The sequence below is a fragment of the Aquarana catesbeiana genome, linkage group LG11 (genome assembly GCF_042186555.1).
Source record: "Aquarana catesbeiana isolate 2022-GZ linkage group LG11, ASM4218655v1, whole genome shotgun sequence".
Classification (NCBI taxonomy): domain Eukaryota; kingdom Metazoa; phylum Chordata; class Amphibia; order Anura; family Ranidae; genus Aquarana; species Aquarana catesbeiana.
Window position 1 is genome coordinate 11,610,504 of NC_133334.1, and position 25,976 is coordinate 11,636,479.

At 44.4% G+C, this 25,976-nt stretch overlaps 1 protein-coding gene across 3 annotated transcripts in view; it reads right to left on the reverse strand.

Annotated features, from left to right (window-relative positions):
- Window positions 1-25,976, reverse strand: part of LOC141111842 (uncharacterized) — a 180,124-nt gene that overhangs the window by 140,741 nt on the left and 13,407 nt on the right. For all 3 annotated transcript variants that reach the window (XM_073603998.1, XM_073603999.1, XM_073603997.1), the window contains exons 2-3: window positions 20,817-21,179; window positions 7,390-7,710 (exon numbers count right to left, since the gene is read on the reverse strand). In XM_073603998.1, the coding sequence (XP_073460099.1) occupies window positions 7,390-7,710; window positions 20,817-21,179 (684 nt within the window). The remainder of the gene's footprint in view (window positions 1-7,389; window positions 7,711-20,816; window positions 21,180-25,976) is intronic.

Sequence of the window (25,976 nt, forward strand, 5' to 3'; positions counted from 1 at the left end):
CAAGTTAGTGTAGTGCATCCTGCACACAGTGTTCAGCTAAAACTACAAGTTAGTGTAGTGCGACCTCTGCACAGTGTTCAGCTAAAGCTACAAGTTAGTGTAGTGCATCCTCCTCACAGTGTTCAGCTAAAACTACAAGTTAGTGTAGTGAGACCTCTGCACAGTGTTCAGCTAAAGCTACAAGTTAGTGTAGTGTGTCCTCCTCACAGTATTCAGCTAAAGCTACAAGTTGGTGTAGTGTGTCCTCCTCACAGTGTTCAGCGAAAACTACAAGTTAGTGTAGTGCGACCTCTGCACAGTGTTCAGCTAAAGCTACAAGTTAGTGTAGTGCGTCCTCCTGACAGTGTTCAGCTAAAGCTACAAGTTAGGGTAGTGCGTCCTCCTCACAGTGTTCAGCTAAAACTACAAGTTAGTGTAGTGCAACCTCTGCACAGTGTTCAGCTAAAGCTACAAGTTAGTGTAGTGCGTCCTCCTCATAGTGTTCAGCTAAAACTACAAGTTAGTGTAGTGAGACCTCTGCACAGTGTTCGGCTAAAGCTACAAGTTAGTGTAGTGCGTCCTGCTCACAGTGTTCAGCTAAAACTGCAAGTTAGTGTAGTGAGACCTCTGCACAGTGTTCAGCTAAAGCTACAAGGTAGTGTGGTGCGTCCTGCTCACAGTGTTCAGCTAAAGCTACAAGTTAGTGTAGTACGACCTCTGCACAGTGTTCAGCTAAAGCTACAAGTTAGTGTTGTGAGACCTCTGCACAGTGCTCAGCTAAAGCTACAAGTTGGTGTAGTGTGTCCTCCTCACAGTGTTCAGCGAAAACTACAAGTTAGTGTAGTGCATCCTGCACACAGTGTTCAGCTAAAACTACAAGTTAGTGTAGTGCGACCTCTGCACAGTGTTCAGCTAAATCTACAAGTTAGTGTAGTGCATCCTCCTCACAGTGTTCAGCTAAACCTACAAGTTATTTTTTTGCGAGCTCTGCACAGTGTTCAGCTAAAGCTACCTGTAGAAGGTTGGTGGTGTTTTCCTGATCCTATCACTACCACAGGCAGCTAAATAGGCTACAAGTTAGTTTTTTGCGAGTTCTGCACAGTGTTCACCTAAAGCTACCTGTAGAAGGTTGGTGGTGTTCTCATACTACAGGCAGGCAGTTGATTTTGCTAGCTGCAGTATCAGTATATATATATATATATATATATATATATATATATATATATATGTATATATATATATATATATGTATATATATGTATATATATATATATATGTATATATATATATATATATATATATATATATATGTATATATATATATATATATATATATATATATATATATATATCCCAGCTTAGTGTAGCTACAGGCCATTAGTATGTCTGGAAGGCCAACAAGGAGAGGCAGACAGTCACAAGCCAATAAAAGAGGGCAAGCAAGCTCTGTGTCTAGAGGCAACAGTGCTGATCGTGGAGATGGTGCATCCTCATCAGCACGTGGCCGTGGGACATGCTTGGCCTTTTTTCGGCAGCTGGCCATGTTGAGCCGCAACATGCAGAAGACTTGGTCGAGTGGATGACCAAGCCGTCCTCGTCCTCCTCATCCTCTCTCACCCATGCTCAGGGTACTTTGTCTTGCAAAGCAGCGGCCTCTTCCCTTGGCTCAATGTCATCAGTGACTCCTTCCCTAGCCATGCCCTCCTGAGGAGTCTCTCGAAATGTTTGACCACAGTGTTGGGTACATGCTCTAGGAGGATGCCCAGCATTTGGAAGGCTCTGATGATGATACTGAGCTAGATGAAGGCAGTAACGTGAGCACGGAGAGAGGGGGTGCCCAAGAAGGACAGCAATCTGGCAGTCATGCTCCCCCTGCTGCAGCATACTGCCAGGTCTGCTCCAGTGATGAGGAGGGAGGGGATAAAGAGGTCACTGACTCAACATGGGTGCCTGATAGGAGAGTGGAGGAGGAGGCGGCACATCACCAACGAGGCAGGATGCCCTCCAGGGGCCAGCCTAAGGACAGCACACTGACTGCATCACACCCCAAAGCTCTGCATGTGCAAGGTGCTGCTGTCTCTGCGCATTATTCAAAAAATTCTTTGGTGTGGGCCTTTTTTGAGACGAGTGCATCAGATCACACCGCTGCTATTTGCAACATATGTCTCAAGCGTATCTCGTGTGGCCAAAACATTTCCTGCTTGGGCACCACATGCTTGACCAGACATATGTTGACCTGCCATGCATTTCGCTGGCAAGCGTATTTAAAAGACCCACACCAAAGAACAAAGAGGACCTCTCCTTGCTCCTCATCAGCTGAGATCTCCAACCCCACTATACCTTCAGTCCTCTCTGAGACCTGCACTGAGAGGAATGAAGGTGTAGAATTAGGTGTGTCACAGCCAAGTACTTGTGGGCAATCTGCTTTCGGTACACCAACGTCAGATTGTACCAGGCAAATTTCCCTGCCCCAGCTGCTGCACCACCGAAAGAAGTTCGCTCCCAGCCATCCACATGCCCAGCGGTTGAATGCTAGCTTGGCAAAATTGCTAGCACTTCAACTGCTGTCTTTTCAGTTGGTAGGCTCTGTCCCCTTCCGTGAGTTTATGGAATGTGCGGTTCCTCAGTGGCAGGTACCCAAACGCCACTTTTTCTTACGGAAGGCGATTCCGGCTCTCTACCGGCATGTGGAGGGCAATGTCCATGCCCTCGTAAGGTGCATATTACCGCTGATTCATGGTCCAGCAGGCATGGACAGGGACATTACCTAAGTTTCACCGCGCATTGGGTGACTCTGCTGGCAGCTGGGATGGATGCAGGACAAGGTACAGTAGTGTTGAAGGTTGTTCCACCACCACGCCTCCAAAATGCCACTACTAATAATTGTGACACACCTCTCTCCTCCACCCTCTCCTCTTCTTCTTCCTCCATGGCCCCTTCCTGTGCTTTGTCCTCGGAACCAGCGGTGCTCCGTAGCCATTCAAGGGGCTACGCAAGTATGCAGGCCAAAGATGCCATGCGGTGCTTGAGCTGGTGTGCTTGGGGGACAGGAGCCACACTGGGGCAGAGGTTCTGTCAACTCTGCAGGGGCAGGTTCAGAGGTGGTTGACGCCACGCCAACTTAAGTCAGGAATGGTGGTTTGCGACAATGGCACCATTCTCCTCTCTGTCCTCCGACAGGGACAAATGACCCATGTGCCCTGTTTTGGTGGTGCAGCAGTTCTTGGGCAGGTACCCGGGCTTACAGGATGTCCTGAGGCAGGCCAGGAAAGTCTGTGTGCATTTCTGCCGGTCATATAATGCCAGTGCTCGGCTGGCAGACCTCCAAAAGGAGTTTAACCTGCCCAAGAACCGCCTAATCTGTGACATGCCCACCAGGTGGAACTCAACGTTGGCCATGCTGCAGCGGCTGCACACGCAGCAGAGGGCCATCAATGAGTACCTGTGGGACTATGGCACCAGGACAGGGTCAGGGGAGCTTGTTTTTTTTCCCCACGCCAGTGGGCCATGATCAGGGATGCATGCACTGTCCTGTCACCATTTGAGGAGGCCACAAGGATGGTGAGCAGTGACAGTGCATGCATCAGTGACACTGTCCCCCTTGTCCACCTGTTGGAGCACACGCTGCGTGGAATAATGGACAGGGCACTTGAGGCAGAACAGAGGCAGGAAGAGGAGGACTTCCTTAGCTCTCAAAGCCCCCTTTATCCAGACAGTGTTCCTGCGTGCCCGCCGATCACACAGGAAGAGGACAAGGAGGAGGAGGAGGATTGTGTCAGTATGGAGGTGGAGCCTGGCACTCAGCATCAGCAGCAGTCTTTAAGGGATCAGTCCCAAGAAACACATGGACTTGTATGTGGCTGGGAGGAGGTGGCTGCGGATCATGTCGTCCTTAGTGACCCAGAGGACTCCGGACCGAATGCCTCAGCAAGCCTACACTGCATAGCCTCCCTGATCCTGCAAAGCCTGCGTAAGGATCCTGGTATTCGTGGTATCAAGGAGAAGGACCAATACTGGCTGGCAACCCTCCCTGATCCACGTTACAAGGGTAAGGTTGCGGACCTTATCTTGCTGTCGCAGAGGGAGCCGAGGATGAAACATCTTTGGGAGGCCTTGCAGAAAGGTCTGTGCAACGCGTTCCCAGAGACTGGGAGGTTACAAACTCCTGTTTCTGGACAACGTGTTGCTGAGGCTTCGGTCAGTCAAAGAAGGAGCGGTGGAGGAGGTGGCCATCTGACCGATGCCTTCAGACAATTTTATAGTCCGCAGCCCCAAGGTATGATCGGTTCCAGCAACCATCGCCAGCGTCTGTTTTACATGGTGCAGGAATACCTAGGGGCAAGATCTGACTTGGACACCTTTCCCACCGAAAATCCTCTGGGTTACTGGGTCTTGAGGATGGATCACTGGCCAGAGCTTGCACAGTATGCAATTGAGCTACTGGCCTGTCCTGCATCCAGCGTTCTTTCGGAACACACATTTAGTGCTGCTGGAGGCTTTGTAACCGATCACAGGGTGCGTATGTCCACCGACTCAGTCGATTGACTGACCTTCATAAAAATGAATCAGTCTTGGATCACCACCAGCTACCAAGCACCTAATGCTGATGTAACAGAATAATTTTTTTTGAAATCTCAGATCCCTTCAAAGACTGCCTATGCTGATGCTGAGTGACTATCCTGAGTAATTATCCTCTTCCTCCTCAATGATCACGCTGATAGCTTATAAGAACATTTTTGGTTCTGGGCGCCACCACCAGTGCCTAAGGCCCAATTTTTTAGCCCCTGTTTAACAGGGGCGTGTAATTACAATTTTTGATGCAATACTTTGCAGCAGGGCTCGTTCCTGCTTTCCAACTAGAGTATCTGTGAGGGGTTGCAGTGTTGTGGCACCAGCACCAGTGCCTAAGGCCCAATTTTTCAGCCCTGTTTAACAGGGGCGTGTAATTACAATTTTTGATGCAATACTTTGCAGCAGGGCTCATTTCTGCATTCCAACTAGAGTATCTGTGAGGTGTTGCAGTGTTGTGTCACCAGCACCAGTGCCTAAGGCCCTATTTTTCAGCCCCTGTTCAACAGGGGCATGTAATTACAATTCTTGATCTAATATTTCACAGCAGGGCCCGTTTCTGCGCCCACCAAGAGCGAGTGAGGACTTACAGTGTTGTGGCACTAGCACCACCACCACCAAAGGCCCAATTTTTCTGCCCCTGTTCATCAGAGGCATGTAATTACAGTTCTTGATCTAATATTTCACAGCAGGGCCCGTTTCTGCGCCCACCAAGAGCGAGTGAGGACTTACAGTGTTGTGGCACTAGCACCACCACCACCAAAGGCACAATTTTTCTGCCCCTGTTCAACAGGGGCATGTACCGTATATACTCGAGTATAAGTCGATTTTTTCAGCACATTTTTTTGTGCTGAAAGTGCCCCCTTCGACTTATACTTGAGTCAAGCACTTTTGGGGCCCCGTATCTCAGGGCCACTTGGTGCTAGGAACCCCAAATTTGGTGTGCAAACCCAGTGGAACTGGTACCACAACATATCCAAAGATGAAGTTCCTAGCACTAAGTGGCCCCGAGATACGGGGCCCCAAAATCGGTTCGGAAAATGTCATTCTCTGCTGAAGAAAAGTGCTTGACATTTTCTGAACCGACTTTGGGGCCCCATATCTCAGGGCCACTTGGTGCTAAGAACCCCAAATTTGGTGTGCAAACCCAGTGGAACTCGTGCCATAACATATCCAAAGCTGGGGTTCCTAGCACCAATTGGCCCTGAGATATGGGGCCCCAAAACCGGTTCGGAAAATGTCATTCTCTGCTGCAGAAAAGTCAGTGAACTGATTTTTGGGGCCCTGTATCTCAGGGCCACTTAGTGCTAGAAACCCCAGCTTTGGACATTTTATGGTGCTAGTTCCACTGGGTTTGCACACCAAATTTGGGGTTCCTAGCACTAAGTGGCCCCGAGATACAGGGCCCCAAATTTGGTCAAATGTGTCCATCTGCAGCAATGTCATTTCAGGACCCTTTGGGTTCAGAGACCCCAAATTTTGGCTGCAGCTAGGGGGCATCTAGGAACCCTTAACTACTGAGTTTGAAGTTCAGGGGACCTATGGCTGCAAATGGGCACAGTGATGCTGCAAATGGGCATTGTTGACCCTCTTTTTCACTTACAGTAGCTGTGCATTTCTCACCCTCGTCTTATACTCGGGTCAATAAGTTTTTCCCATTTTTTTGTAGTAAATTAGGGCCTCGACTTATACTCGGAACGACTTATACTCGAGTATATACGGTAATTACAATTCTTGATCTAATATTTCGCAGCAGGATCCTTGAAAAAGTCACGTGTCGGGTGATGCAACGTGTAGGAGGAGTCAGTGACGTAGACTATTGTGGCGAGTCAGCATCTCTGTAACGAGCGGTGTGAGAACCCACAGCGCCCCAAGCAGCTGATTGCATTCTATCCAGGCTATTGTTAAACCAGGCTTATGTGAGTGCACTCTATGTAGTGCTGTGGTTTTCCTAATACACGTTTACTGCGCAATGATATTTTTTCTTTTTTCCTATATATCCTGATGATACCTGAGAATACTCCTGTGGGACATCTTAATCTATAGCAATATTGGAATTATCTCTTGATCTGCTTTCACCATTTTATATGGGATCACTCTTCAGGATGCTGCTGAAATGGATTGTTTAATTAAGAAATGGCTATTATTTTTCAACATATCAAAATTTTTTGGGACATTTTTATTATTTGTATTATTTAATAATTTTTATACTCCTGAGTTAAATTTCATTGGGGTTTTTATCTCTCTTATTATTATCACAGATGATATTTTGAGATCTTTTTGAGTACTAAATTTATATGTTGTTTTAAACTATTTATCACAGACATTTGCAGTCCAATCAATTGGAGGGTTTTTTTTCTACTCATTAGAGGTGATTGGAAGGTTTATTAGTGGCACAATATTTTCTTTATTATTTTTACCATTATTGGAAGTCTTATATGTTTATATATATCTAATTTCCAAATTTCCAACAAAAAAACAAATGAAACGAAAATTAAATAATTTTTCGGCAGTGCACATGTCTGAGTGAAACTCAAATAGGTACATGAGCTACTTTTAGAGCAACATGGGGCATTTTTGGCTTCAAATACCTAAATAGGAGCACCTGAAAAATAGGTCCTAGTAACTACCTTTTCATTGGCTAAAACAAAAACACCCAAGCCTGAATACACATGAAGAACATTGCTCCAAAATATGTATGTGTATGTGCTCATGCAGCCTCTGCTTTCCAATGTTTCGTAAACTCGCTGAGTAAACTCCGGATCTAATCTGACTGATCTGGGATTTGTTGGAAGCAGTAGGAGCCAAATTCTACAGACATTAGAGTCATAGGCTACTTACTTGGCATAGTGAAATTGAGAGAAATTTCCTCCTTCAGGGATCTGTGGCTCACAATACAGGAGAATACATCTCTGGGTTCATCTCTACTTTCCGGCCTCACAGTCAGCACACTGGTCACATTAAATGTCCCATCACTGTTCCTGATTTGTTTTGTGGGAGAAACATCTTCATCCAAAAATGAGCTGGGGATGATACCTTTACTGTGTTTAACCCACTGGATCTCCACTTCTTTCGGGTAAAAATTGCTGACATTACAAAACACAGATCCCTCGTATCCATCTTCAATGCGTATCATATGTTCTATGAAAGCCTGCGGTTTAACTGTATGAAGAGAGACATTTTTTATTACACACTGTTATTTATTATTTCCATATTAAGTTATCACATACTCATTTAAACTACTTTAAAACATTGAGAGAGAGAGAGAAAAGCACACTAAATTAGCCTTACACACCATTATCCCTTTCATTCCTATGCCTATTTTTGACATTTGTTGCTTACAATTTAAAGTCCATATTTTTTGCTAGAAAATTACTTAGAACCCCCAAACATTATTTATATATATATATATATATATATATATATATATATATATATATATATATTAGCAGAGACCCTAGGAAATAAAATGGCAGTCATAGCAATATTTTATGTCACACGGTATTTGCACAGCGGTCTTTCAAACACATTTTTTGGGGGAAAAATACACTTTCATTAAAAAAAGAGTAAACAAAAAAGTTAGCCCATTTTTTTGTATAATGTGATAGATGATGTTACGCCGAGTAAATAGATACCCAACATGTCACACTTTGAATTTGTGCACCCTCGTGGACTGGTGACAAACTACGGTACCTAAAAATTTCTATAGGCAACGCTTTCAATTTTTTTAACGGTTATGAGGTTAGAGTTATGACCCGTACACACGGTCGGATTTTCCGATGGAAAATGTGCGATCGGAGCATGTTGTCGGAAATTCCGACCGTGTGTAGGCTCCATCACACATTTTCCATCGGAATTTCCGACACACAAAGTTTGAGAGCTGTAACAGAAGAAATAGGGAGTCTGCGCTAATGGGTGTAATAAGAAGCCTAGGTGGGAAGTATATTCCTAAATGGATAGACTGCTGCCCTCACATACGCTGACTCCACAGGGGGTGGAATGAGCGGAAAAAGTGAAAAAAGAAAAGTGTGTGAGTGTGGCGCTATACATATTTGCCATACATATTTCACTTAAGGTAATACACACGTGACACTTTGGATATAATTGTATATATGCAGACATTTCTTTTACAACTTTGGGACAGCGCCACACTCACACACTTTTCTTTTTTCAAAGTTTGAGAGCTAGCTATAAAATTTTCCGACAACAAATTCGTTGTCGGAAATTCTGATCATGTGTACACAAACCCGATGCACAAAGTGCCACGCATGCTCAGAATAAATTAAGAGATGAAAGCTATTGGCTACTGCCCCGTTTATAGTCCCGACGTACGTGTTTTACGTCACCGCGTTTAGAACGATCGGATTTTCCGACAACTTTGTGCGACCATGTGTATGCAAGACAAGTCTGAGCCAACATCCGTCGGAAAAAATCCATGGATTTTGTTGTCAGAATGTCTAATTAATGTCCGACCGTGTGTACAGGGCATTACAGAGGAGGTCTTTTGTTAGATGCATTGGAAGACTCCCCTAATACGCCAGACTCTGATTACATCAGACTCTGATTACCTGAGTGCTCATGCAACGACAGCAACGGCGATACCTACCACCACCTTCAGTCCCAGAGTCCTCATCAACACAAGCGGAACTTACTATCGGTGATAAACAAAAACGATTGACCATGCTTGTACTGGCTCCCCTGACGTCTTACATACAGTCAGGTCCATAAATATTGGGACATCGACACAATTCTAATCTTTTTGGCTCTATACACCACCACAATGGATTTGAAATGAAACGAACAAGATGTGCTTTAACTGCAGACTTTCATTTTTTAATTTGAGGGTATTTACATCCAAATCAGGTGAACGGTGTAGGAATTACAACAGTTTGTATATGTGCCTCCCACTTTTTAAGGGACCAAAAGTAATGGGACACATTAACAATCATCCATCAAACTTTCACTTTTTAATACTTGGTTGCAAATCCTTTGCAGTCAATTACAGCCTGAAGTCTGGAACGCATAGACATCACCAGACGCTGGGTTTCATCCCTGGTGATGCTCTGCCATGCCTCTACTGCAACTGTCTTCAGTTCCTGCTTGTTCTTGGGGCATTTTCCCTTCAGTTTTGTCTTCAGCAAGTGAAATGCATGCACAATCGGATACAGGTCAGGTGATTGACTTGGCCATTGCATAACATTCCACTTCTTTCCCTTAAAAAACTCTTTGGTTGCTTTTGCAGTATGCTTCCGGTCATTGTCCATCTGCACTGTGAAGCGTCGTCCAATGAGTTCTGAAGCATTTTGCTGAATATGAGCAGATAATATTGCCCGAAACACTTCAGAATTCATCCTGCTGCTTTTGTCAGCAGTCACATCATCGATAAATATGAGAGAACCAGTTCCATTGGCAGCCATACATGCTCACGCCATGACACTACCACCACCATGCTTCACTGATGAGGTAGTATGCTTTGGATCATGAGCAGTTCCTTTCCTTCTCCATACTCTTCTCTTCCCATCACTCTGGTACAAGTTGATCTTGGTCTCATCTGTCCATAGGATGTTGTTCCAGAACTGTGAAGGCTTTTTTAGATGTTGTTTGGCAAACTCTAATCTGACCTTTCTGTTTTTGAGGCTCACCAATGGTTTACATCTTGTGGTGAACCCTCTGTATTCACTCTGGTGAAGTCTTCTCTTGATTGTTGACTTTGACACACATACATCTACCTCCTGGAGAGTGTTCTTGATCTGGCCAACTGTTGTGAAGGGTGTTTTCTTCACCAGGGAAAGAATTCTTCGGTCATCCACCACAGTTATTTTCCGTGGTCTTACAGGTCTTTTGGTGTTGCTGAGCTCACCGTTGCATTCTTTCTTTTTAAGGATGTTCCAAACAGTTGATTTGGCCACACCTAATGTTTTTGCTATCTCTCTGATGGGTTTATTTTGTTTTTTCAGCCTAATGATGGCTTGCTTCACTGATAGTGACAGCTCTTTGGATCTCATATTGAGAGTTGACAGCAACAGATTCCAAATGCAAATAGCACACTTGAAATTAACTCTGGACCTTTTATCTGCTCCTTGTAAATGGGATAATGAGGGAATAACACACACCCGGCCATAGAACAGCTGAGCAGTCAATTGTCCCATTACTTTTGGTCCCTTAAAAAGTGGGAGGCACATATACAAACTGTTGTAATTCCTACACCGTTGACCTGATTTGGATGTAAATACCATCAAATCAAAGCTGAAAGTCTGTAGTTAAAGCACATCTTGTTCGTTTCATTTTAAATCCATTGTAGTGGTGTATAGAGCCAAAAAGATTAGAATTGTGTCAATGTCCCAATATTTATGGACCTGAATGTAGATACTCCTCCGGATCAGATCCGGTGAGTACAGGACATGTATTAAATGGGTCAAAATACCCCAATATTATACTTACTGTCGGGGGCTGCTCTAAAGCACTTGCCTTATCTGATAAGAATGGCAACAAGATCACTCTACCCTCGCAAGTACACTGACCAGTCCTTTTCTTAAGTATTGCATCTAGTTAATATTCCTTATATTTACAAGTTATAATACTTGATTGCATGTTGATATGATGTCTGATACACTAGTTTTAAGGTTTTGGCTTTACTTATTTGAAGCTCGATTACCTCTCTAAAACCCACGTTCTGAGCTTTCCACTGTTGGCCCCCCAGAGATCCAGTGGCAAGCTCAGAAGCTCCTCACACTATCCAACATGGTAAAAGGACAGACGGACAAACTAATCCTACATACCCGGTTTTATACATTGATACTTAACAATCTCACTTAGTGCCCCACCCTTCTATCTCTACTCTCCAAATACATTGAGATTTTTCTGACCAGTCCCTTTCTTAAAGCGGAGCGCCGCCGAAAAATTTTTTTAAAACATGGACACTTACCTGTCCAGGGCGCCCGCGATGTCGGCACCCGAGGCCGAAGCGTCTCTCGGCCCTCGGGTGCTGCCGCCTCCATCTTCGGTAAGGGAATCAGGAAGTGAAGCCGTGCGGCTTCACTTCCCGGTTCTCTACTGCGCATGCGCGAGTCGCGCAGCGCAATACGGATGGTCCCTGCTGCCTCTGGGACCCGTGTGTTTCCCAGCAGGCAGCGGGGAGGGAGCAGGAAGTGGCGTAAATAACCGCAGATTCTGCGGCTATCTATGCCGGAAGTGGGTACAGATACCTGTAATATACAGGTATCTGTACCCCCCTCCCCCCTGAAAGGTGCCAACTGTGCCACCGGAGGGGGGGAGGAATCTGATGAGTGGAAGTTCCACTTTTGGGTGGAACTCCACTTTAAGTATTGCATCTAGTTAATATTCCTTATATTTACAAGTTATAATACTTGATTGCATTTTGATATGATGTCTGATACACTAGTTTTAAGGTTTTGGCTTTACTTATTTGAAGCTCGACTATCTTTCTAAAACCCATGTTCTGAGCTTTCCACTGTTGGCCCCCGAGACCCAGTGGCAACCTCGGAAGCTCCTCACACTATCCAACATGGTGAAAGGACAGGCAGACAAACTAATCCTACATACCCGGTTTTATACATTGAAACTTAACAACCTCACTTAGTGCCCCCACCCTTCTATCTCTACTCTCCAACTACATTGATATTTATCTCATTTTTCGCCCCACATAATTTACAATTCCCGCAACCTCCTTCATCTCCACCCATGGTCGGATGGTAGCGGGACATTCGTGATATTCGGACACTCTCCTGTGCTAGGTGATAGCCAACCCCCACATGGTGGTGGAACAGAGTGTAACACTGCCGTGAGTGGTGTGCAGGCTTTTCCCGATCTGTACACGACCGATATCCCTTGATATTGAGGCGGACGGTTGGACCCCCACCGCCTTATCAGTAACTTGTAGTGCTCACTACGCCACGCTTAAGGCTACACCCAATACAACACCACCCATCTTCCCTCACCTAACCACCCTCTAACCCCCACATCTATCCATTCATGGCGGAGGGAGTGGGTTCCACTAACAAGCCACACGGTAAGGCTCATACTTTTGCTCAACTCAAACTCTGCTCCATTAATATACGCAGTCTCAACACGCCTGAAAAGCATTCACATCTGCTATCCTCTCTACAAACATCTAAAATTCATATTGTGCTTATTCAGAAAACACATTTTAGAACAGACAATATTCCTAAACTACATGACAAACACTTCCCAACAGTATATCATGCGTCCAATCAGGAAGCTAAGTCTAAAAGAGTTTCCATTCTAATATCTAAACATTGCCCAATTCACATTTCAAATGTCCAAAGGGATCCACTAGGATGGTTCTTTTTTTGTACACTTCACAATAGACCCCTTACCATTGTCAATGTATACGCTCCTAATACGCATCAAGTTGCTTTCTTTCGTAACACATTCCAACAACTACTGACATTCTATTCAGGCACCCTGATCGTCAGTGAAGATTTTAATGTAGCCTTGAACCCCTCCCTTGACACATCCAATGGATTGTCATCACTTACTTACAGAGCCCTATGCACCATAAAAACACAACTCAGCGAACTGCTATTACATGACACGTGGCGCACGTTACATCCTAAAGATAAGGACTTTACTTTTTCTTCATCACCACATAACAAATACTCAAGAATCGACCACTTCTTTGTTACCCAAAATGACCTATCCTTCCTCACTAAAGCAACTCTTGAGCCAATGATTCTGTCGGACCACAATCCCATCACCATGACCCTAAATTTCCCCACCACAATAATCAAACCACACATCTGGCGACTTGATGATTCTTTACTCACTGACCGAGTCACGACCCAGACTGTATCCAAGACCCTTACACACTATTTTACAGAAAATATGCAGGGCAATTCTTCTCCAGATGCAATTTGGGCCGCACACAAATGTGTAATCCGGGGGGAATTTATCTCCCTGGCTGCCAAAAGAAACAAAATTAAAAAAGCACACATTGAAGATCTGACTACACATATCTACACCTTGGAACAAAAACACAAAGCATCCCTAGCCACTGAGGCCTTGACTGAGCTGATTCAAACTAGAGAAGAACTCCTGGGGGAGTTACATAGGAAGCTTTACCGTAAATCCGCACTAACACAAAAGTTGTTCTATGAATTTGGCAATAAATCGGGGAGACTGTTGGCTAGAGCTCTGCAAACCAAGAAAGCGGCCCATACTATTCGCACGATCAAAGACACTGCAGGTAACACCTTAACTATAAACGACCAGCTAGCAGACCAATTTGTGCAATATTTCTCCAAATTATACAACCTACCTACCCCACGGCTGCCAACCTCCCCAACTGATCGGACGACAGCGATCCAAGATTTCCTAAAACCAATACACTCCTTCTCCTCTCACGGCTGAGGAATCCGCAGGCTTAAATCTACCATTAACCGTAGAGGAGACTCTAAACGCACTAAACAACTGAAACCAGGAAAGAGCCCGGGCTCGGATGGCCTTACGGTCAGTTATTACAAATCTTTTCCCGACACACTTATCCCCCAGCTAGTCAGGACATTCAATACCTTATTGCCATCCAGTATAGCCAGTAAAGATATCCTAGAAGCACATATCGCCCTTATTCCAAAACCAGACAAAGATAACACGTTGGTTTCTGAATATCGCCCCATATCCTTACTAAACGTGGATGTCAAACTTTAAGCCAAAGCCTTATCCAACCGCATCCTCCCTCTGATCCCTAGACTGGTCTTTCTGGACCAAGTGGGTTTTGTTCCTGGCAGAGAGGCCAGGTATAATACTACAAAAGCTCTGAACATTCACCATTGGCTCTCCACCACATCTACACAGGGCTTCTTTCTGTCCTTGGATGCAGAGAAGGCGTTCGACAGGGTGGCCTGGGATTATATGGAGGCAACCCTTCATGCAATGGGCTTACCACAGCATCTACTTCAGATGATTCTAGCTCTATACTCCTCCCCCACAGCCAAAATGAGGGTAAACGGACACTAGGGATGAGCTTCCAGTTCGAGTCGAACTCATGTTCGACTTTAACATTGATTGTTCGCAAGTTCGCCGAACAGCGAACAATTTGGGGTGTTCGCGGCATATTCAAATGCCGCGGAACACCCTTTAAAAGTCTATGGGAGAAATCAAAAGTGCTAATTTTAGAGGCCTTTTATGCAAGTTATTGTCATAAAAAGTGTTTGGGGACCTGGGTCCTGCCCCAGGGGACATGGATCAATGCAAAAAAAAGTTTTAAAAACGGCCGTTTTTTCAGGAGCAGTGATTTTAATAATGCTTAAGGTCAAACAATAAAAGTGTAATATCCCTTTAAATTTTGTAGCTGGGGGTGTCTATAGTATGCCTGTAAAGGGGCGCATGTTTCCCGTGTTTAGAACAGTCTGACAGCAAAATGACATTTCGAAGGAAAAAACCCATTTAAAACTACTCGCGGCTATTGCATTGCCGTCCGACAATACACATAGAAGTTCATTGATAAAAACGGCATGGGAATTCCCCACAGGGGAACCCTGAACCAAAATTAAAAAAAACAAATGACGTGGGGGTCCCCCTAAATTCCATAGCAGGCCCTTCAGGTCTGGTATGGATATTAAGGGTAACCCCGGCCAAAACTTAAAAAAAAATGACGTGGGGGTCCCCCTAAATTCCATACCAGACCCTTCAGGTCTGGTATGGATTTTAAGGGGAACCCCGCGCCAAAAAAAAAAACGGCGTGGGGTCCCCCCAAAAATCCATACCAGACCCTTATTCGAGCACGCAACCTGGCAGGCCGCAGGAACAGAGGGGGGGACGAGAGTGCACCCCCCTCCTGAACCGTACCAGGCCACATGCCCTCAACATTGGGAGGGTGCTTTGGGGTAGCCCCCCAAAATACCTTGTCCCCATGTTGATGAGGACAAGGGCCTCATCCCCACAACCCTGGCCGGTGGTTGTGGGGGTCTGTGGGCGGGGGCTTATCGGAATCTGGAAGCCCCCTTTAACAAGGGGACCCCCAGATCCCGCCCCCCCTGTGTGAAATGGTAAGGGGGTACTTACCCCTACCATTTTACTAAAAAACTGTCAAAAATGTTAAAAATTACAAGAGACAGTTTTTGACAGTTCCTTTATTTAAATGCTTCTTCTTTCTTCTATCTTCCTTCATCTTCTTCTTCTTCTGGTTCTTCCTCCGGCGTTCTCGTCCAGCATCTCCTCCGCGGCGTCTTCTATCTTCTTCTCCTTGGGACGCTCCGCACCCATGGCATGGGGGGAGGCTCCCGCTCTTCTCTTCTTCTTTTCTTCTCTTCTTCTCTTCTTCATTTTCTTCTCCGGGCCGCTCCGCACCCATGCTGGCATGGAGGGAGGCTCCCGCTGTGTAACGGCGTCTCCTCGTCTGACGGTTCTTAAATAATGGGGGGTGGGGCCACTTGGTGACCCCGCCCCCTCTGATGCACGGGACATGACGGGACTTCCCTGTGGCATTCCCCGTGATGTCACAGGGAAGTCCTGTCAAGTCACCGTGCGTCAGAGGGGGGCGGGATCACCGGGTGGCCCTGCCCCCCGTTATTTAAGAACCGTCAGACGAGGAGACGCCGTCACACAGCGGGAGCCTCCCTCCATGCCAGCATGGGTGCAGAGCGGCCCAGAGAAGAAAATGAAGAAGAGAAGAAGAGAAGAAGAGAAAAAAAGGAGAAGAGAAGAGCGGGAGCCCCCCCCATGCCATGGGTGCGGAGCGGCCCGAGGAGAAGAAGATAGAAGATGCTGCGGAGGAGATGCTGGACGAGAACGCCGGAGGAAGAACCAGAAGAACCAGAAGAAGATGAAGGAAGAAAGAAGAAGCATTTAAATAAAGGAATTGTCAAAAACTGTCTCTTGTCATTTTTAACATTTTTGACAGTTTTTTAGTGAAATGGTAGGGGTAAGTACCCCCTTACCATTTCACACAGGGGGGGGCCGGGATCTGGGGGTCCCCTTGTTAAAGGGGGCTTCCAGATTCTGATAAGCCCCCCGCCCGCAGACCCCCACAACCATCGGCCAGGGTTGTGGGGATGAGGCTCTTGTCCTCATCAACATGGGGACAAGGTGTTTTGGGGGGCTACCCCAAAGCACCCTCCCAATGTTGAGGGCATGTGGCCTGGTACGGTTCAGGAGGGGGGGCGCACTCTCGTCCCCCCTCTTTTCCTGCGGCCTGCCAGGTTGCGTGCTCGAATAAGGGTCTGGTATGGATTTTTGAGGGGACCCCATGCCGTTTTTTTTTTTGGCTTAGGGTTCCCCTTAAAATCCATACCAGACCTGAAGGGTCTGGTATTGAATTTAGGGGGACCCCCACGTCATTTTTTTTTTAATTTTGGCCGGGGTTCCCCTTAATATCTATACCAGACCTGAAGGGCCTGCTATGGAATTTAGGGGGACCCCCACGTCATTTGTTTTTTTTAATTTTGGTTCGGGGTTCCCCTGTGGGGAATTCCCATGCCGTTTTTATCAATGAACTTCTATGTGTATTGTCGGACGGCAATGCAATAGCCGCGAGTAGTTTTAAATGGGTTTTTTCCTTCAAAATGTAATTTTGCTGTCAGACTGTTCTAAACACAGGAAACATGCGCCCCTTTACAGGCATACTATAGACACCCCCCAGCTACGAAATTTAAAGGAATATTACACTTTTATTGTTTGACTTTAAGCATTATTAAAATCACTGCTCCTGAAAAAACGGCCGTTTTTAAAACTTTTTTTTGCATTGATCCATGTCCCCTGGGGCAGGACCCAGGTCCCCAAACACTTTTTATGTCAATACCTTGCATATAAGCCTTTAAAATTAGCACTTTTGATTATTCATGTTCGTGTCCTATAGACTTTAACGGTGTTCGCGTGTTCGAACAAACTTTTTTCTTGTTCGCATGTTCTGTTGTGAACCGAACAGGGGGGTGTTCGGCTCATCCCTAACGGACACCTGTCAAACGCCTTCTCAATCTCCAATGGCACTAGACAGGTATGCTAGATACCTGTCACAGATATCAAAGGATTGGAAATTAATAATAAACAATGCAAGGTAGCAGCTTACGTGGACGACATTCTACGCTTCCTAACTGACCCGGTAAACACTATTCCCAACCTTCTCAAGGACTTTTCGCTTTTTTAGTCTCTCTCTAACTCTCTCTAATCAACTTCTCAAAATCAAAAGCCCTAAACATTACCCTACCGACCACGATGGTTACACAATGTAAAAGAAATTTCCCTTTTTGTTGGGAACCACATGCCATCACTTACCTGGGTATCAAAATCCCTACCAAACTGACCGACCCCTATGCACAGAACTTTCTACCCGCTCTACAAACCATCCAAAGTGATCTGCACAAATGGCATGCAGAACCATTCTCCTGGTTTGGTAGAACAGCTATTTTAAAAATGAACGTCCTGCCTAGACTTCCCTATCTCTTCAAAGCCATACCCATAAAACTCCCACCATCCTTCTTTTCAGCATATAAATGGATGTGTAGAACCCTCATATGGGCCTCCAAAATGCCTAGATTGAGCTGGGATAGATTGACGCTCCCCAAAACTCAAGGAGGCCTCGGCCTGCCGGACCTATAAAAATATCATTGGGCTTGCCACTTGACCATAATTGTCGACTGGCATGTACATAGCAGCACCAAAGACTGCACTCAGCTTGAGAATGCATTTACCCACATTCCGTTCGCACATTTACCTTGGATCACCAATGATGACCAACTCCTGTCACACCAAGCCATGACTTCTAAATTCCCAGACTATCACATTCCTTTGTATCTTCAAATCTGACGCTTTCTCCAAGTCTCTAAACCCAACTCACTATGGCACAGAGATTATATGCCCTTTGAATTAATTTGCAATAGAGAAGAACCCCAACGACACCTAATCTCGACTGTGTACTCGCTCCTATTCTCGACACACAAAATAAAAGAGGACAAAATGGTCAGACAGTGGGAAGCGGACCTCAATCTAGACCTACCCACTGAACCCCTGACAAAATTCACAAATTTCACCCTAGCGTCCCCCCGATATGCTGGAGATGTAACTCGGCACACAGCACTCTACTCCATATATGGTGGGAGTGCCCGCTCATACAACCATTTTGGATAGAGGTCCACCGCCTAATCACCCAGATTCGCTCCTGCTCAATTCCTACTACATTATACCTCCATCCCCAGGACGGCATACAAAAAATCCCTTGTACTCCACTTCATCAATGCGGCAAACCATTGTATACCGGTCCACTGGAGAAGTACTCCAATCCCCAGGATCATTGAATCGATACAATGGGCTGACAGAATAGCTGACATGGAAAACCTGATACACCAATCTAAAGACACTCCATCTAAATACAGGGAAACCTGGACATGCTGGTTGCTCTTTAGAGAATCACTGGAAGCAAACACCTCCACTAATATCCCTTCTTCCATCACCTAAAGCAAACTGTAGCTATCGTTACCGACCACCCCATGGACCTCCGCCCCCCCCCCCCACTCCATTCTTCCACCAAATTTTGCCTCACACTCAATATGTCGAATACCTCTTATTACACACATCCTACACAAAGACCCTCATGGCCTAGAACCGACCTTACTTTGCAACATTTCTACACAAATGTATACTCCCACCCCGGATACAGTTAGAACCCTTTAGGGGTGTTCGGAGGCGGAGATTGCTACTGTCGGTATATGTCTATACCTCACGCAACACCCACCACAAACATGTACCCATCCCTCCTGATATGGAGTACTGAAGATTGCCTTTCATTCATGTCACTCTTAACCATGATATGAATATAGAGATTCAGACAAATTTGTTTCAGTTTGGTTTAGTCCTCTATATCCCTCACAGAAAATGTGATGAGTATGAACTAACACGATCTTACTGTTCTTTGCAATAAACTTGTCATTTTAGTTTTGATGATGACTTTGTATTACATGATACTGTTGTGATTACTGTAAACCTGTAAACCTTAAATAAAATCTCTTTAAAAAAAAAAATGTTTATCAGAACCTTCTTCGACAACATGCGGTTCCTTCCTTGGGTTCATCACTCTATCAGCCAGCAGTTTTAATGTATGACAATGCCCTGTCACACAGCAAAATGAGTAAAGCAGTTCCTTGAAGCTGAAAACAATGAAATAATGAAATGGCCAGCCCAGAGTCCTGATCTAAACCCAATAGAAAACCTCTGGAAAATCCTTGAGTTATGGCCAAGAAACCCATTCCTCTGACCGAACTGTGGAAGAGACTGGAAGAAGAGTGGAACAAAATCACACCAGAGCAGGTTGAGAGACTAGTGATGTCCTGTGGCTGCAGATATGCTGAAGTCATTCAAGCAAGGGTCCCCCAACTTCCTACTAAATGTTATCACCTTCATAAATTTTTGTTGTGTTCTTTCTTTGTGCTCTAGTCATCGATGTTCTCTAATTTTCATCATTGTGTTTTCTACAAAATTATGTTTTTTTGTTGAAGCACCTTGGTTATTTTAAAAAACATGGGTCTGTTAGCATGGTATCACCACAACCAAAATTCCATCAAATGTTGAACAATGCAGGTTACAGTATTTCCGAAAAAATCAAGTGTTCATAAATTGTTCTCTAATTTTGAACTCCACTGTATATTGTATTCTAGTGGAAGGGACTCGGGAAGTACTGACACTCCATGGGTTAGGGGGCCCAATACTTGCCCTGCCCTCATCAGCACTGGCAACCCACGCTACACCACTGGTTATGTTCTTTCAGGTCACTCGTGGTACAGTAGCATGCTGAGTGAACAGGGAATATTGCTTACCTGAATCTCCATCACACTGTATTACACTGTTCAGCCAATGAAAGCAGGGAGAGCACTGGAGAAAGTTTAAACGAGGGTGTGTTGACAATGCCCCCCTCCCCCCAACTTTTTTTTTACTGCATCTCCAAATCAGACAGGCTAGATTGATAGCCCTGTTTATTGGTGTGTGCCTTTTTTGGGAAATTTGTTCTAAAAACTGATACATCTAACATATAGCAAAATGGCTGTTATGATGCCTTTGATCGGCTTTATATATCAGATACATTTTCAGGGACAAACCTCAATGCCTGCAACTGTCATTAGCAACCAGAGACCACTGTCACACAGGAATTCTAACCATCAGCAACATATACATTCCACAATCAGTATTGCAATGATTATAAAAGTAAGACATCATCAGTGTTGTATATTATCTACAGCTATGGGACCGGGCTTCTGGAAGGAAGGACAACATTTCCCAGTAGCCCTGATATTACTGTGTACCTGATACATGCAGAGTAGATGTAGTGGTGCCGGATTCAGGTGTGACGATAACAAAGCAGACATAGTCCCCTTCATCTTCAATCTGAATGTTTGGTATAGAAAGACTGGCGTTGCCTTGTTGGAGGTTTCTGTCATTCATATGAGATCCGGGCCTCGATGATTGATGGCTGGAACTATGAAAACCATAAACTTCATGTTCAGTTCCATTTCGTAATCTGAGTGTCCAGACAACTGATACTATCTGCAGATTCAGTGGTATTGGGACACCAGACAGCAGACAAGGGATGGTGACATCATTCCCTCTAAGAGCTTCAATAGGAACATCTTTTGCAGTAACTGTCAGCCCCCGAACCTGAAAATCACCTAAAAAATTAGAATGGAGAAGAGTAATGACAATTGTACGGGAATTCTTGTATAAAGACAACAGAAACTAAACTGCTAATACCATCCAGGGGACACTGTGACCGTGCTATAATCGGACAATCAGCTCCGGGTCAACAAAATGCTGTCCATCTGCACACTGACACCGACTCCCTATTGCATAAATGTGAATGAAATGGATAAGAGGTGGCTTCAGCTCCTGTTTCCCACCTGTAGAGAACTCCTCAGATGGGTTTCACCCTAATTGGAGGATGAATCATAGCGTTGCTTGAAAAGGGTGGAACCCATCTGAGGAGTTCTCAACAGGTGGAGAACAGGAGCTTAAGCCATCTCTGAACCATTTCATTCACATTTATGCAATAAGAGGGAGGCAAGGAGGGTGGGACCTACGTATACCTAGATCTTCAAGCTATCATGCAATTTTTACCTCTACAGGCCTTAGGTCCTGCACGCATTACCTCACAATTACATTTATACTCAACCTTGTTTTTGTTTGAACGATGGAATTTTATTATGGCTCTTTTCATGACATTGTAGCATTATTTTTATCTATGTATTATCATGTATTAACGTTCTACCTTTAACATTAATGGTCACGATGTGAGACATCGCTACTGTATGCACTAACTACCTTGATACTAACATTTTATGTATGTTCACAAGCATGTATATGAATAAAATTCCCCTGTTCAGCTCAACTACATTTTTGCTATCATGTGCCTTGCCTCCCTCTTCTCGACATATTAGGGATGGAAATGCATGACCTCACCAGGTCCATGATTTCACTCAAAGTCCCATAGGGATGGAAACACGTGACCTTTCCAGTTCTAGGCTTCCTAAAAGTCCCTAAATTCCTTTTCTCTTCCTCAACATTTATGCAATAGGAAGTCGGTGTCTGTGTGCAGATGGCCACCATTTTGTTGAAGTCTTTCGGAATCTGACAAGCCAATCCTGTCTGTCTTGCACTAGTCTATACACATGCTGATCCAACTGATACAAGTCTGAGGGGAATTCAAGCAGTACTACTTTCATTGTTTTAACCACTTCTGGAAGGTTTTAATGACCAGTACATTTTTTGTTATTCAGCACTGCACTACTTTAACTGTCAATTCTGCGGTCATGCAACACTGTATGCAAATGAAATTGGTATAATTTTTTTTCACATAAATAGAGCTATCTTTTATTGGTATTTGATCACCACTGTTTTTTTTTCTCATATACCATATTTTTCTCTCTATAAGACAAACTTTTTCCCCCAAAAAATGGGAGGAAATGTTTGTGCATCTTATTATTATTATTAATAATCACGATTTATATAGTGCCAACAGTTTACGCAGCGCTTTACAATGAGGAGGGGGGACAGCACAATTACAATACAGCTAAAAGGGACAGGAGGGCCCGGCTCGTAGTGCTTACATTCTAAAGGGACGGGGTGGTGGTACAAAAGTACGGCCGCAGCTGCCGCTCGGGCTGTGTTGTGGATTAATTCTCCTACCTGGCTCGCCATTTGTTGTGGATTAATTAAAGCTTCTCCTATAAGCAAATAATTCCATGCGCTAATAAGCACAATCATAGCTCTATAGTATAATGCCAGGAAAGCGCGCTTGTTTATCTCCAAGTAACACAGACAGACGCTGGTATCACAATGAGCTTAGCAAAATCCTGCAATGGAATAATCTACTGCTTTTATTTATACTGTAAACATGAATAACAAAGGAAGGTGGTGGCTTCAGAATCAGCCAATCAGACACTTGTATTATTTAAAAAAAAACAATCACATACATGTATATATTCAAATAGAATTCCAGTAGTGACGTGTGCAGATGGTCATGTGCAGAGCCATGCGGTCAGCTTATTGTGAGACACAAAGTGTCTCACAATTTGAACACTACTTACAGGGCTCTGAACACGATCGTGTGCATATTCCCACTGCTACCAATGATGCGAGCCGTACTCTATCATGGCTCAGTGAGCCATAATTTTTGTATGGTTATGCTATGGTTCCCATGTACGCAGATCTGTTTGCTAGGAGCGTTAATGCAGTCGCCATGAGGTGGCCAGTCTCTTGGTGAGGCATAAACAAACATCCCTAAAAGAGCAAACAGATCTGCCGTGTTCACGGGAAGGTTTCCCCAGCAAATGGTCTCCCACCAATGTCTGTATGTGTAAATACACTCGCATGAGTGTATTACAGCAAAACTGACACTGGGCAACATCTGACAACATACATTGATAAAAATGTCCCCAACAGGCTGCTCTGTGTTCTATCTGAGTGACAGGCGGATGTGATGTCGTCAGGCTGCATTTCATGGGCACAGGTATGGCTGCATTTTATGGGCACAGATATGGCTGCATTTCATGGGCACAGGTATGGTTGCATTTAATGGGAACAGGTATGGCTGCATTTCATGGAAACAGGTATGGCTGAATTTCATGGACACAGGTATGGCTGCATTTCATAGGAACAGGTCAGGCTACATGTCATGGGCACAGGTCAGGCTGCACGTCATGGGCACAGGTCAGGCTGCATTTCATGGGCACAGGTCTGGCTGCATTTCATGGGCACTGGTCAGGCTGCATTTCATGGGCACAGGTCAGGCTGCATTTCATGGGCACTGGTCAGGCTGCATTTAATTGGCACTGGTCAGGCTGAATTTCATGGGCACTGGTAAATATTTTAGTACACCCATTGGTTCAGAAAAATTTTTTCTTGTTTTCCTCCTCTAAAACCTAAGTGCGTCTTATGGTTAGATGCGTCTTATGGAGCGAAAAATACAGTAAACAAAAAAAGACCAAAAATGTTTGAAAAAAAAAAAGACAATATTTTCTACTTTCTATTCTAACCACTTCAATACCAGGCACTTTCTCCCCTTTCCTTCCCAGGCCAATTTTCAGCTTTCAGTGCTTTCAATAAGTATTTTTATCATTTTGTTCACACAAATAGAGCTTTCTTTTGGTGGTATTTATTCACAAATCGTTTTTTGTTGAGACGGAATCTAAAACAAAAATCCAGAAAATCACATTGTATGATTTTTAAGTAATTAATTTGCATTTTATTGCATGACATAAGTATGTGATACATCAGAAAAGCAGAACCTAATATTTAGTACAGAAACCTTTGTTTGCAATTACAGAGATCATACTCCCTCCAAATATTTTCTATTGAGTTCAGGTTTGGAGTCTGCCTAGACCACTCCAGGAGCTTGAGATGCTTCTTACAGTGCTACTCCTTAGTTGCCCTGGCTGTGTGTTTTGGGTCGTTGTCATGCTGGAAGATCCAGCCACGACCCATCTTCAATGCTCTTACTGAGGGAAGGAGGTTGTTGGCCAAGATCTTGCGATACATGGCTCCATCCATCCTCCCCTCATTACGGTGCAGTCATCCTGTCCCCTTTGCAGAAAAGCATCCCCAAAGAATGATGTTTCAACCTTCATGCTTCACGGTTGGGATGGTGTTCTTGGGGTTGTACTCATCCTTCTTCTTCCTCCAAACACGGAGAGTGGAGTTTAGACCAAAAAGCTCTATTTTTGTCTCATCAGACCATGTGACCTTCTCCCATTCCTCCTCTGAATCATCCAGATGGTCATTGGCAAACTTCAGACAGGCCTGGACATGTCCTGGCTTGAGCAGGGGGACCTTGTGTGTGCTGAAGGATTTTAATCCATGATGGCGTAGTGTGTTACTAATGGTTTTCTTTGAGACTGTGGTCCCAGCTCTCTTTAGGTCATTGACCAGGTCCTGTAGTTCTGGGTTGATCCCTCACCTTCCTCATGATCATGGATGCCCCATGAGGTGAGATCTTGCATGGAGCCCCAGACCAAGGAGATTGACCGTCACCTTGAACTTCTTCCATTTTCTAATAATTGCGCCAATAGTTGATGCCTTCCCACCAAGCTGCTTGCCTATTGTTCTGTAGCCCATCCCAGCCTTGTGCAGGTCTACAATTTTATCCCTGATATCCTTACACAGCTCTCTGGTCTTGGCCATTGTGGAGAGGTTGGAGTCTGTTTAATTGAGTGTGTGGACACGTGTCTTTTATACAGGTAAAAAGTTTAAACAGGTGCAGTTAATACAGGTAATGAGGGGAGAACAGGAGGGCTTCTTAAGGAAAAAATAACAGGTCTGTGAGAGCTGGAACTCGTATTGGTTGGTAGGTGATCAAATACTTTTGTCATGCAATAAAATGCAAATTAATTACCTAAAAATCATACAATGTGATTTTCTGGATTTTTGTTTCAGATTCCTGTTCTGTTCACCAGATGTTTTATACTGGTTATTTGTACCTGTGTTGTTAAATTTACATGCAAAATGTATAGTTTACTTAAGACAATCATATGTGGTGTGCAGGCTCCATCTAGCGTTCCTTTTTGGTATTGCTGCAGTTCTATTTAATTGTTTAATGTATGTGTAATTAAGGAAGTTGTCAGCAAGCAGGGAATTCTGGGTAGAATCCTAACAGGACGTGAACCAGCCACCATTCTTTTCAACACATTGGAAGCTCCACATGTCTTTCTCAATCTATCGTCATCACCCCTTAGAGAACTTAAAAACTACATTTTTATTATCTCATCTTGTACTGTATATCCTTGTTTATGCAATGTATGCTGTATTGTATGTAATATTATACTTATTGAGGTCTATTTCTGTTATTTTGTAGTTTCATCTGGCGTGTTCTAATAAAACTGAGATCAAAGATATATGGTATCTACAGTTATTGGGATAAGCAGGTTTAGCTATCTGTCCCAGAGACAGAACAATTCCGTCTCTCACAGTTGAAG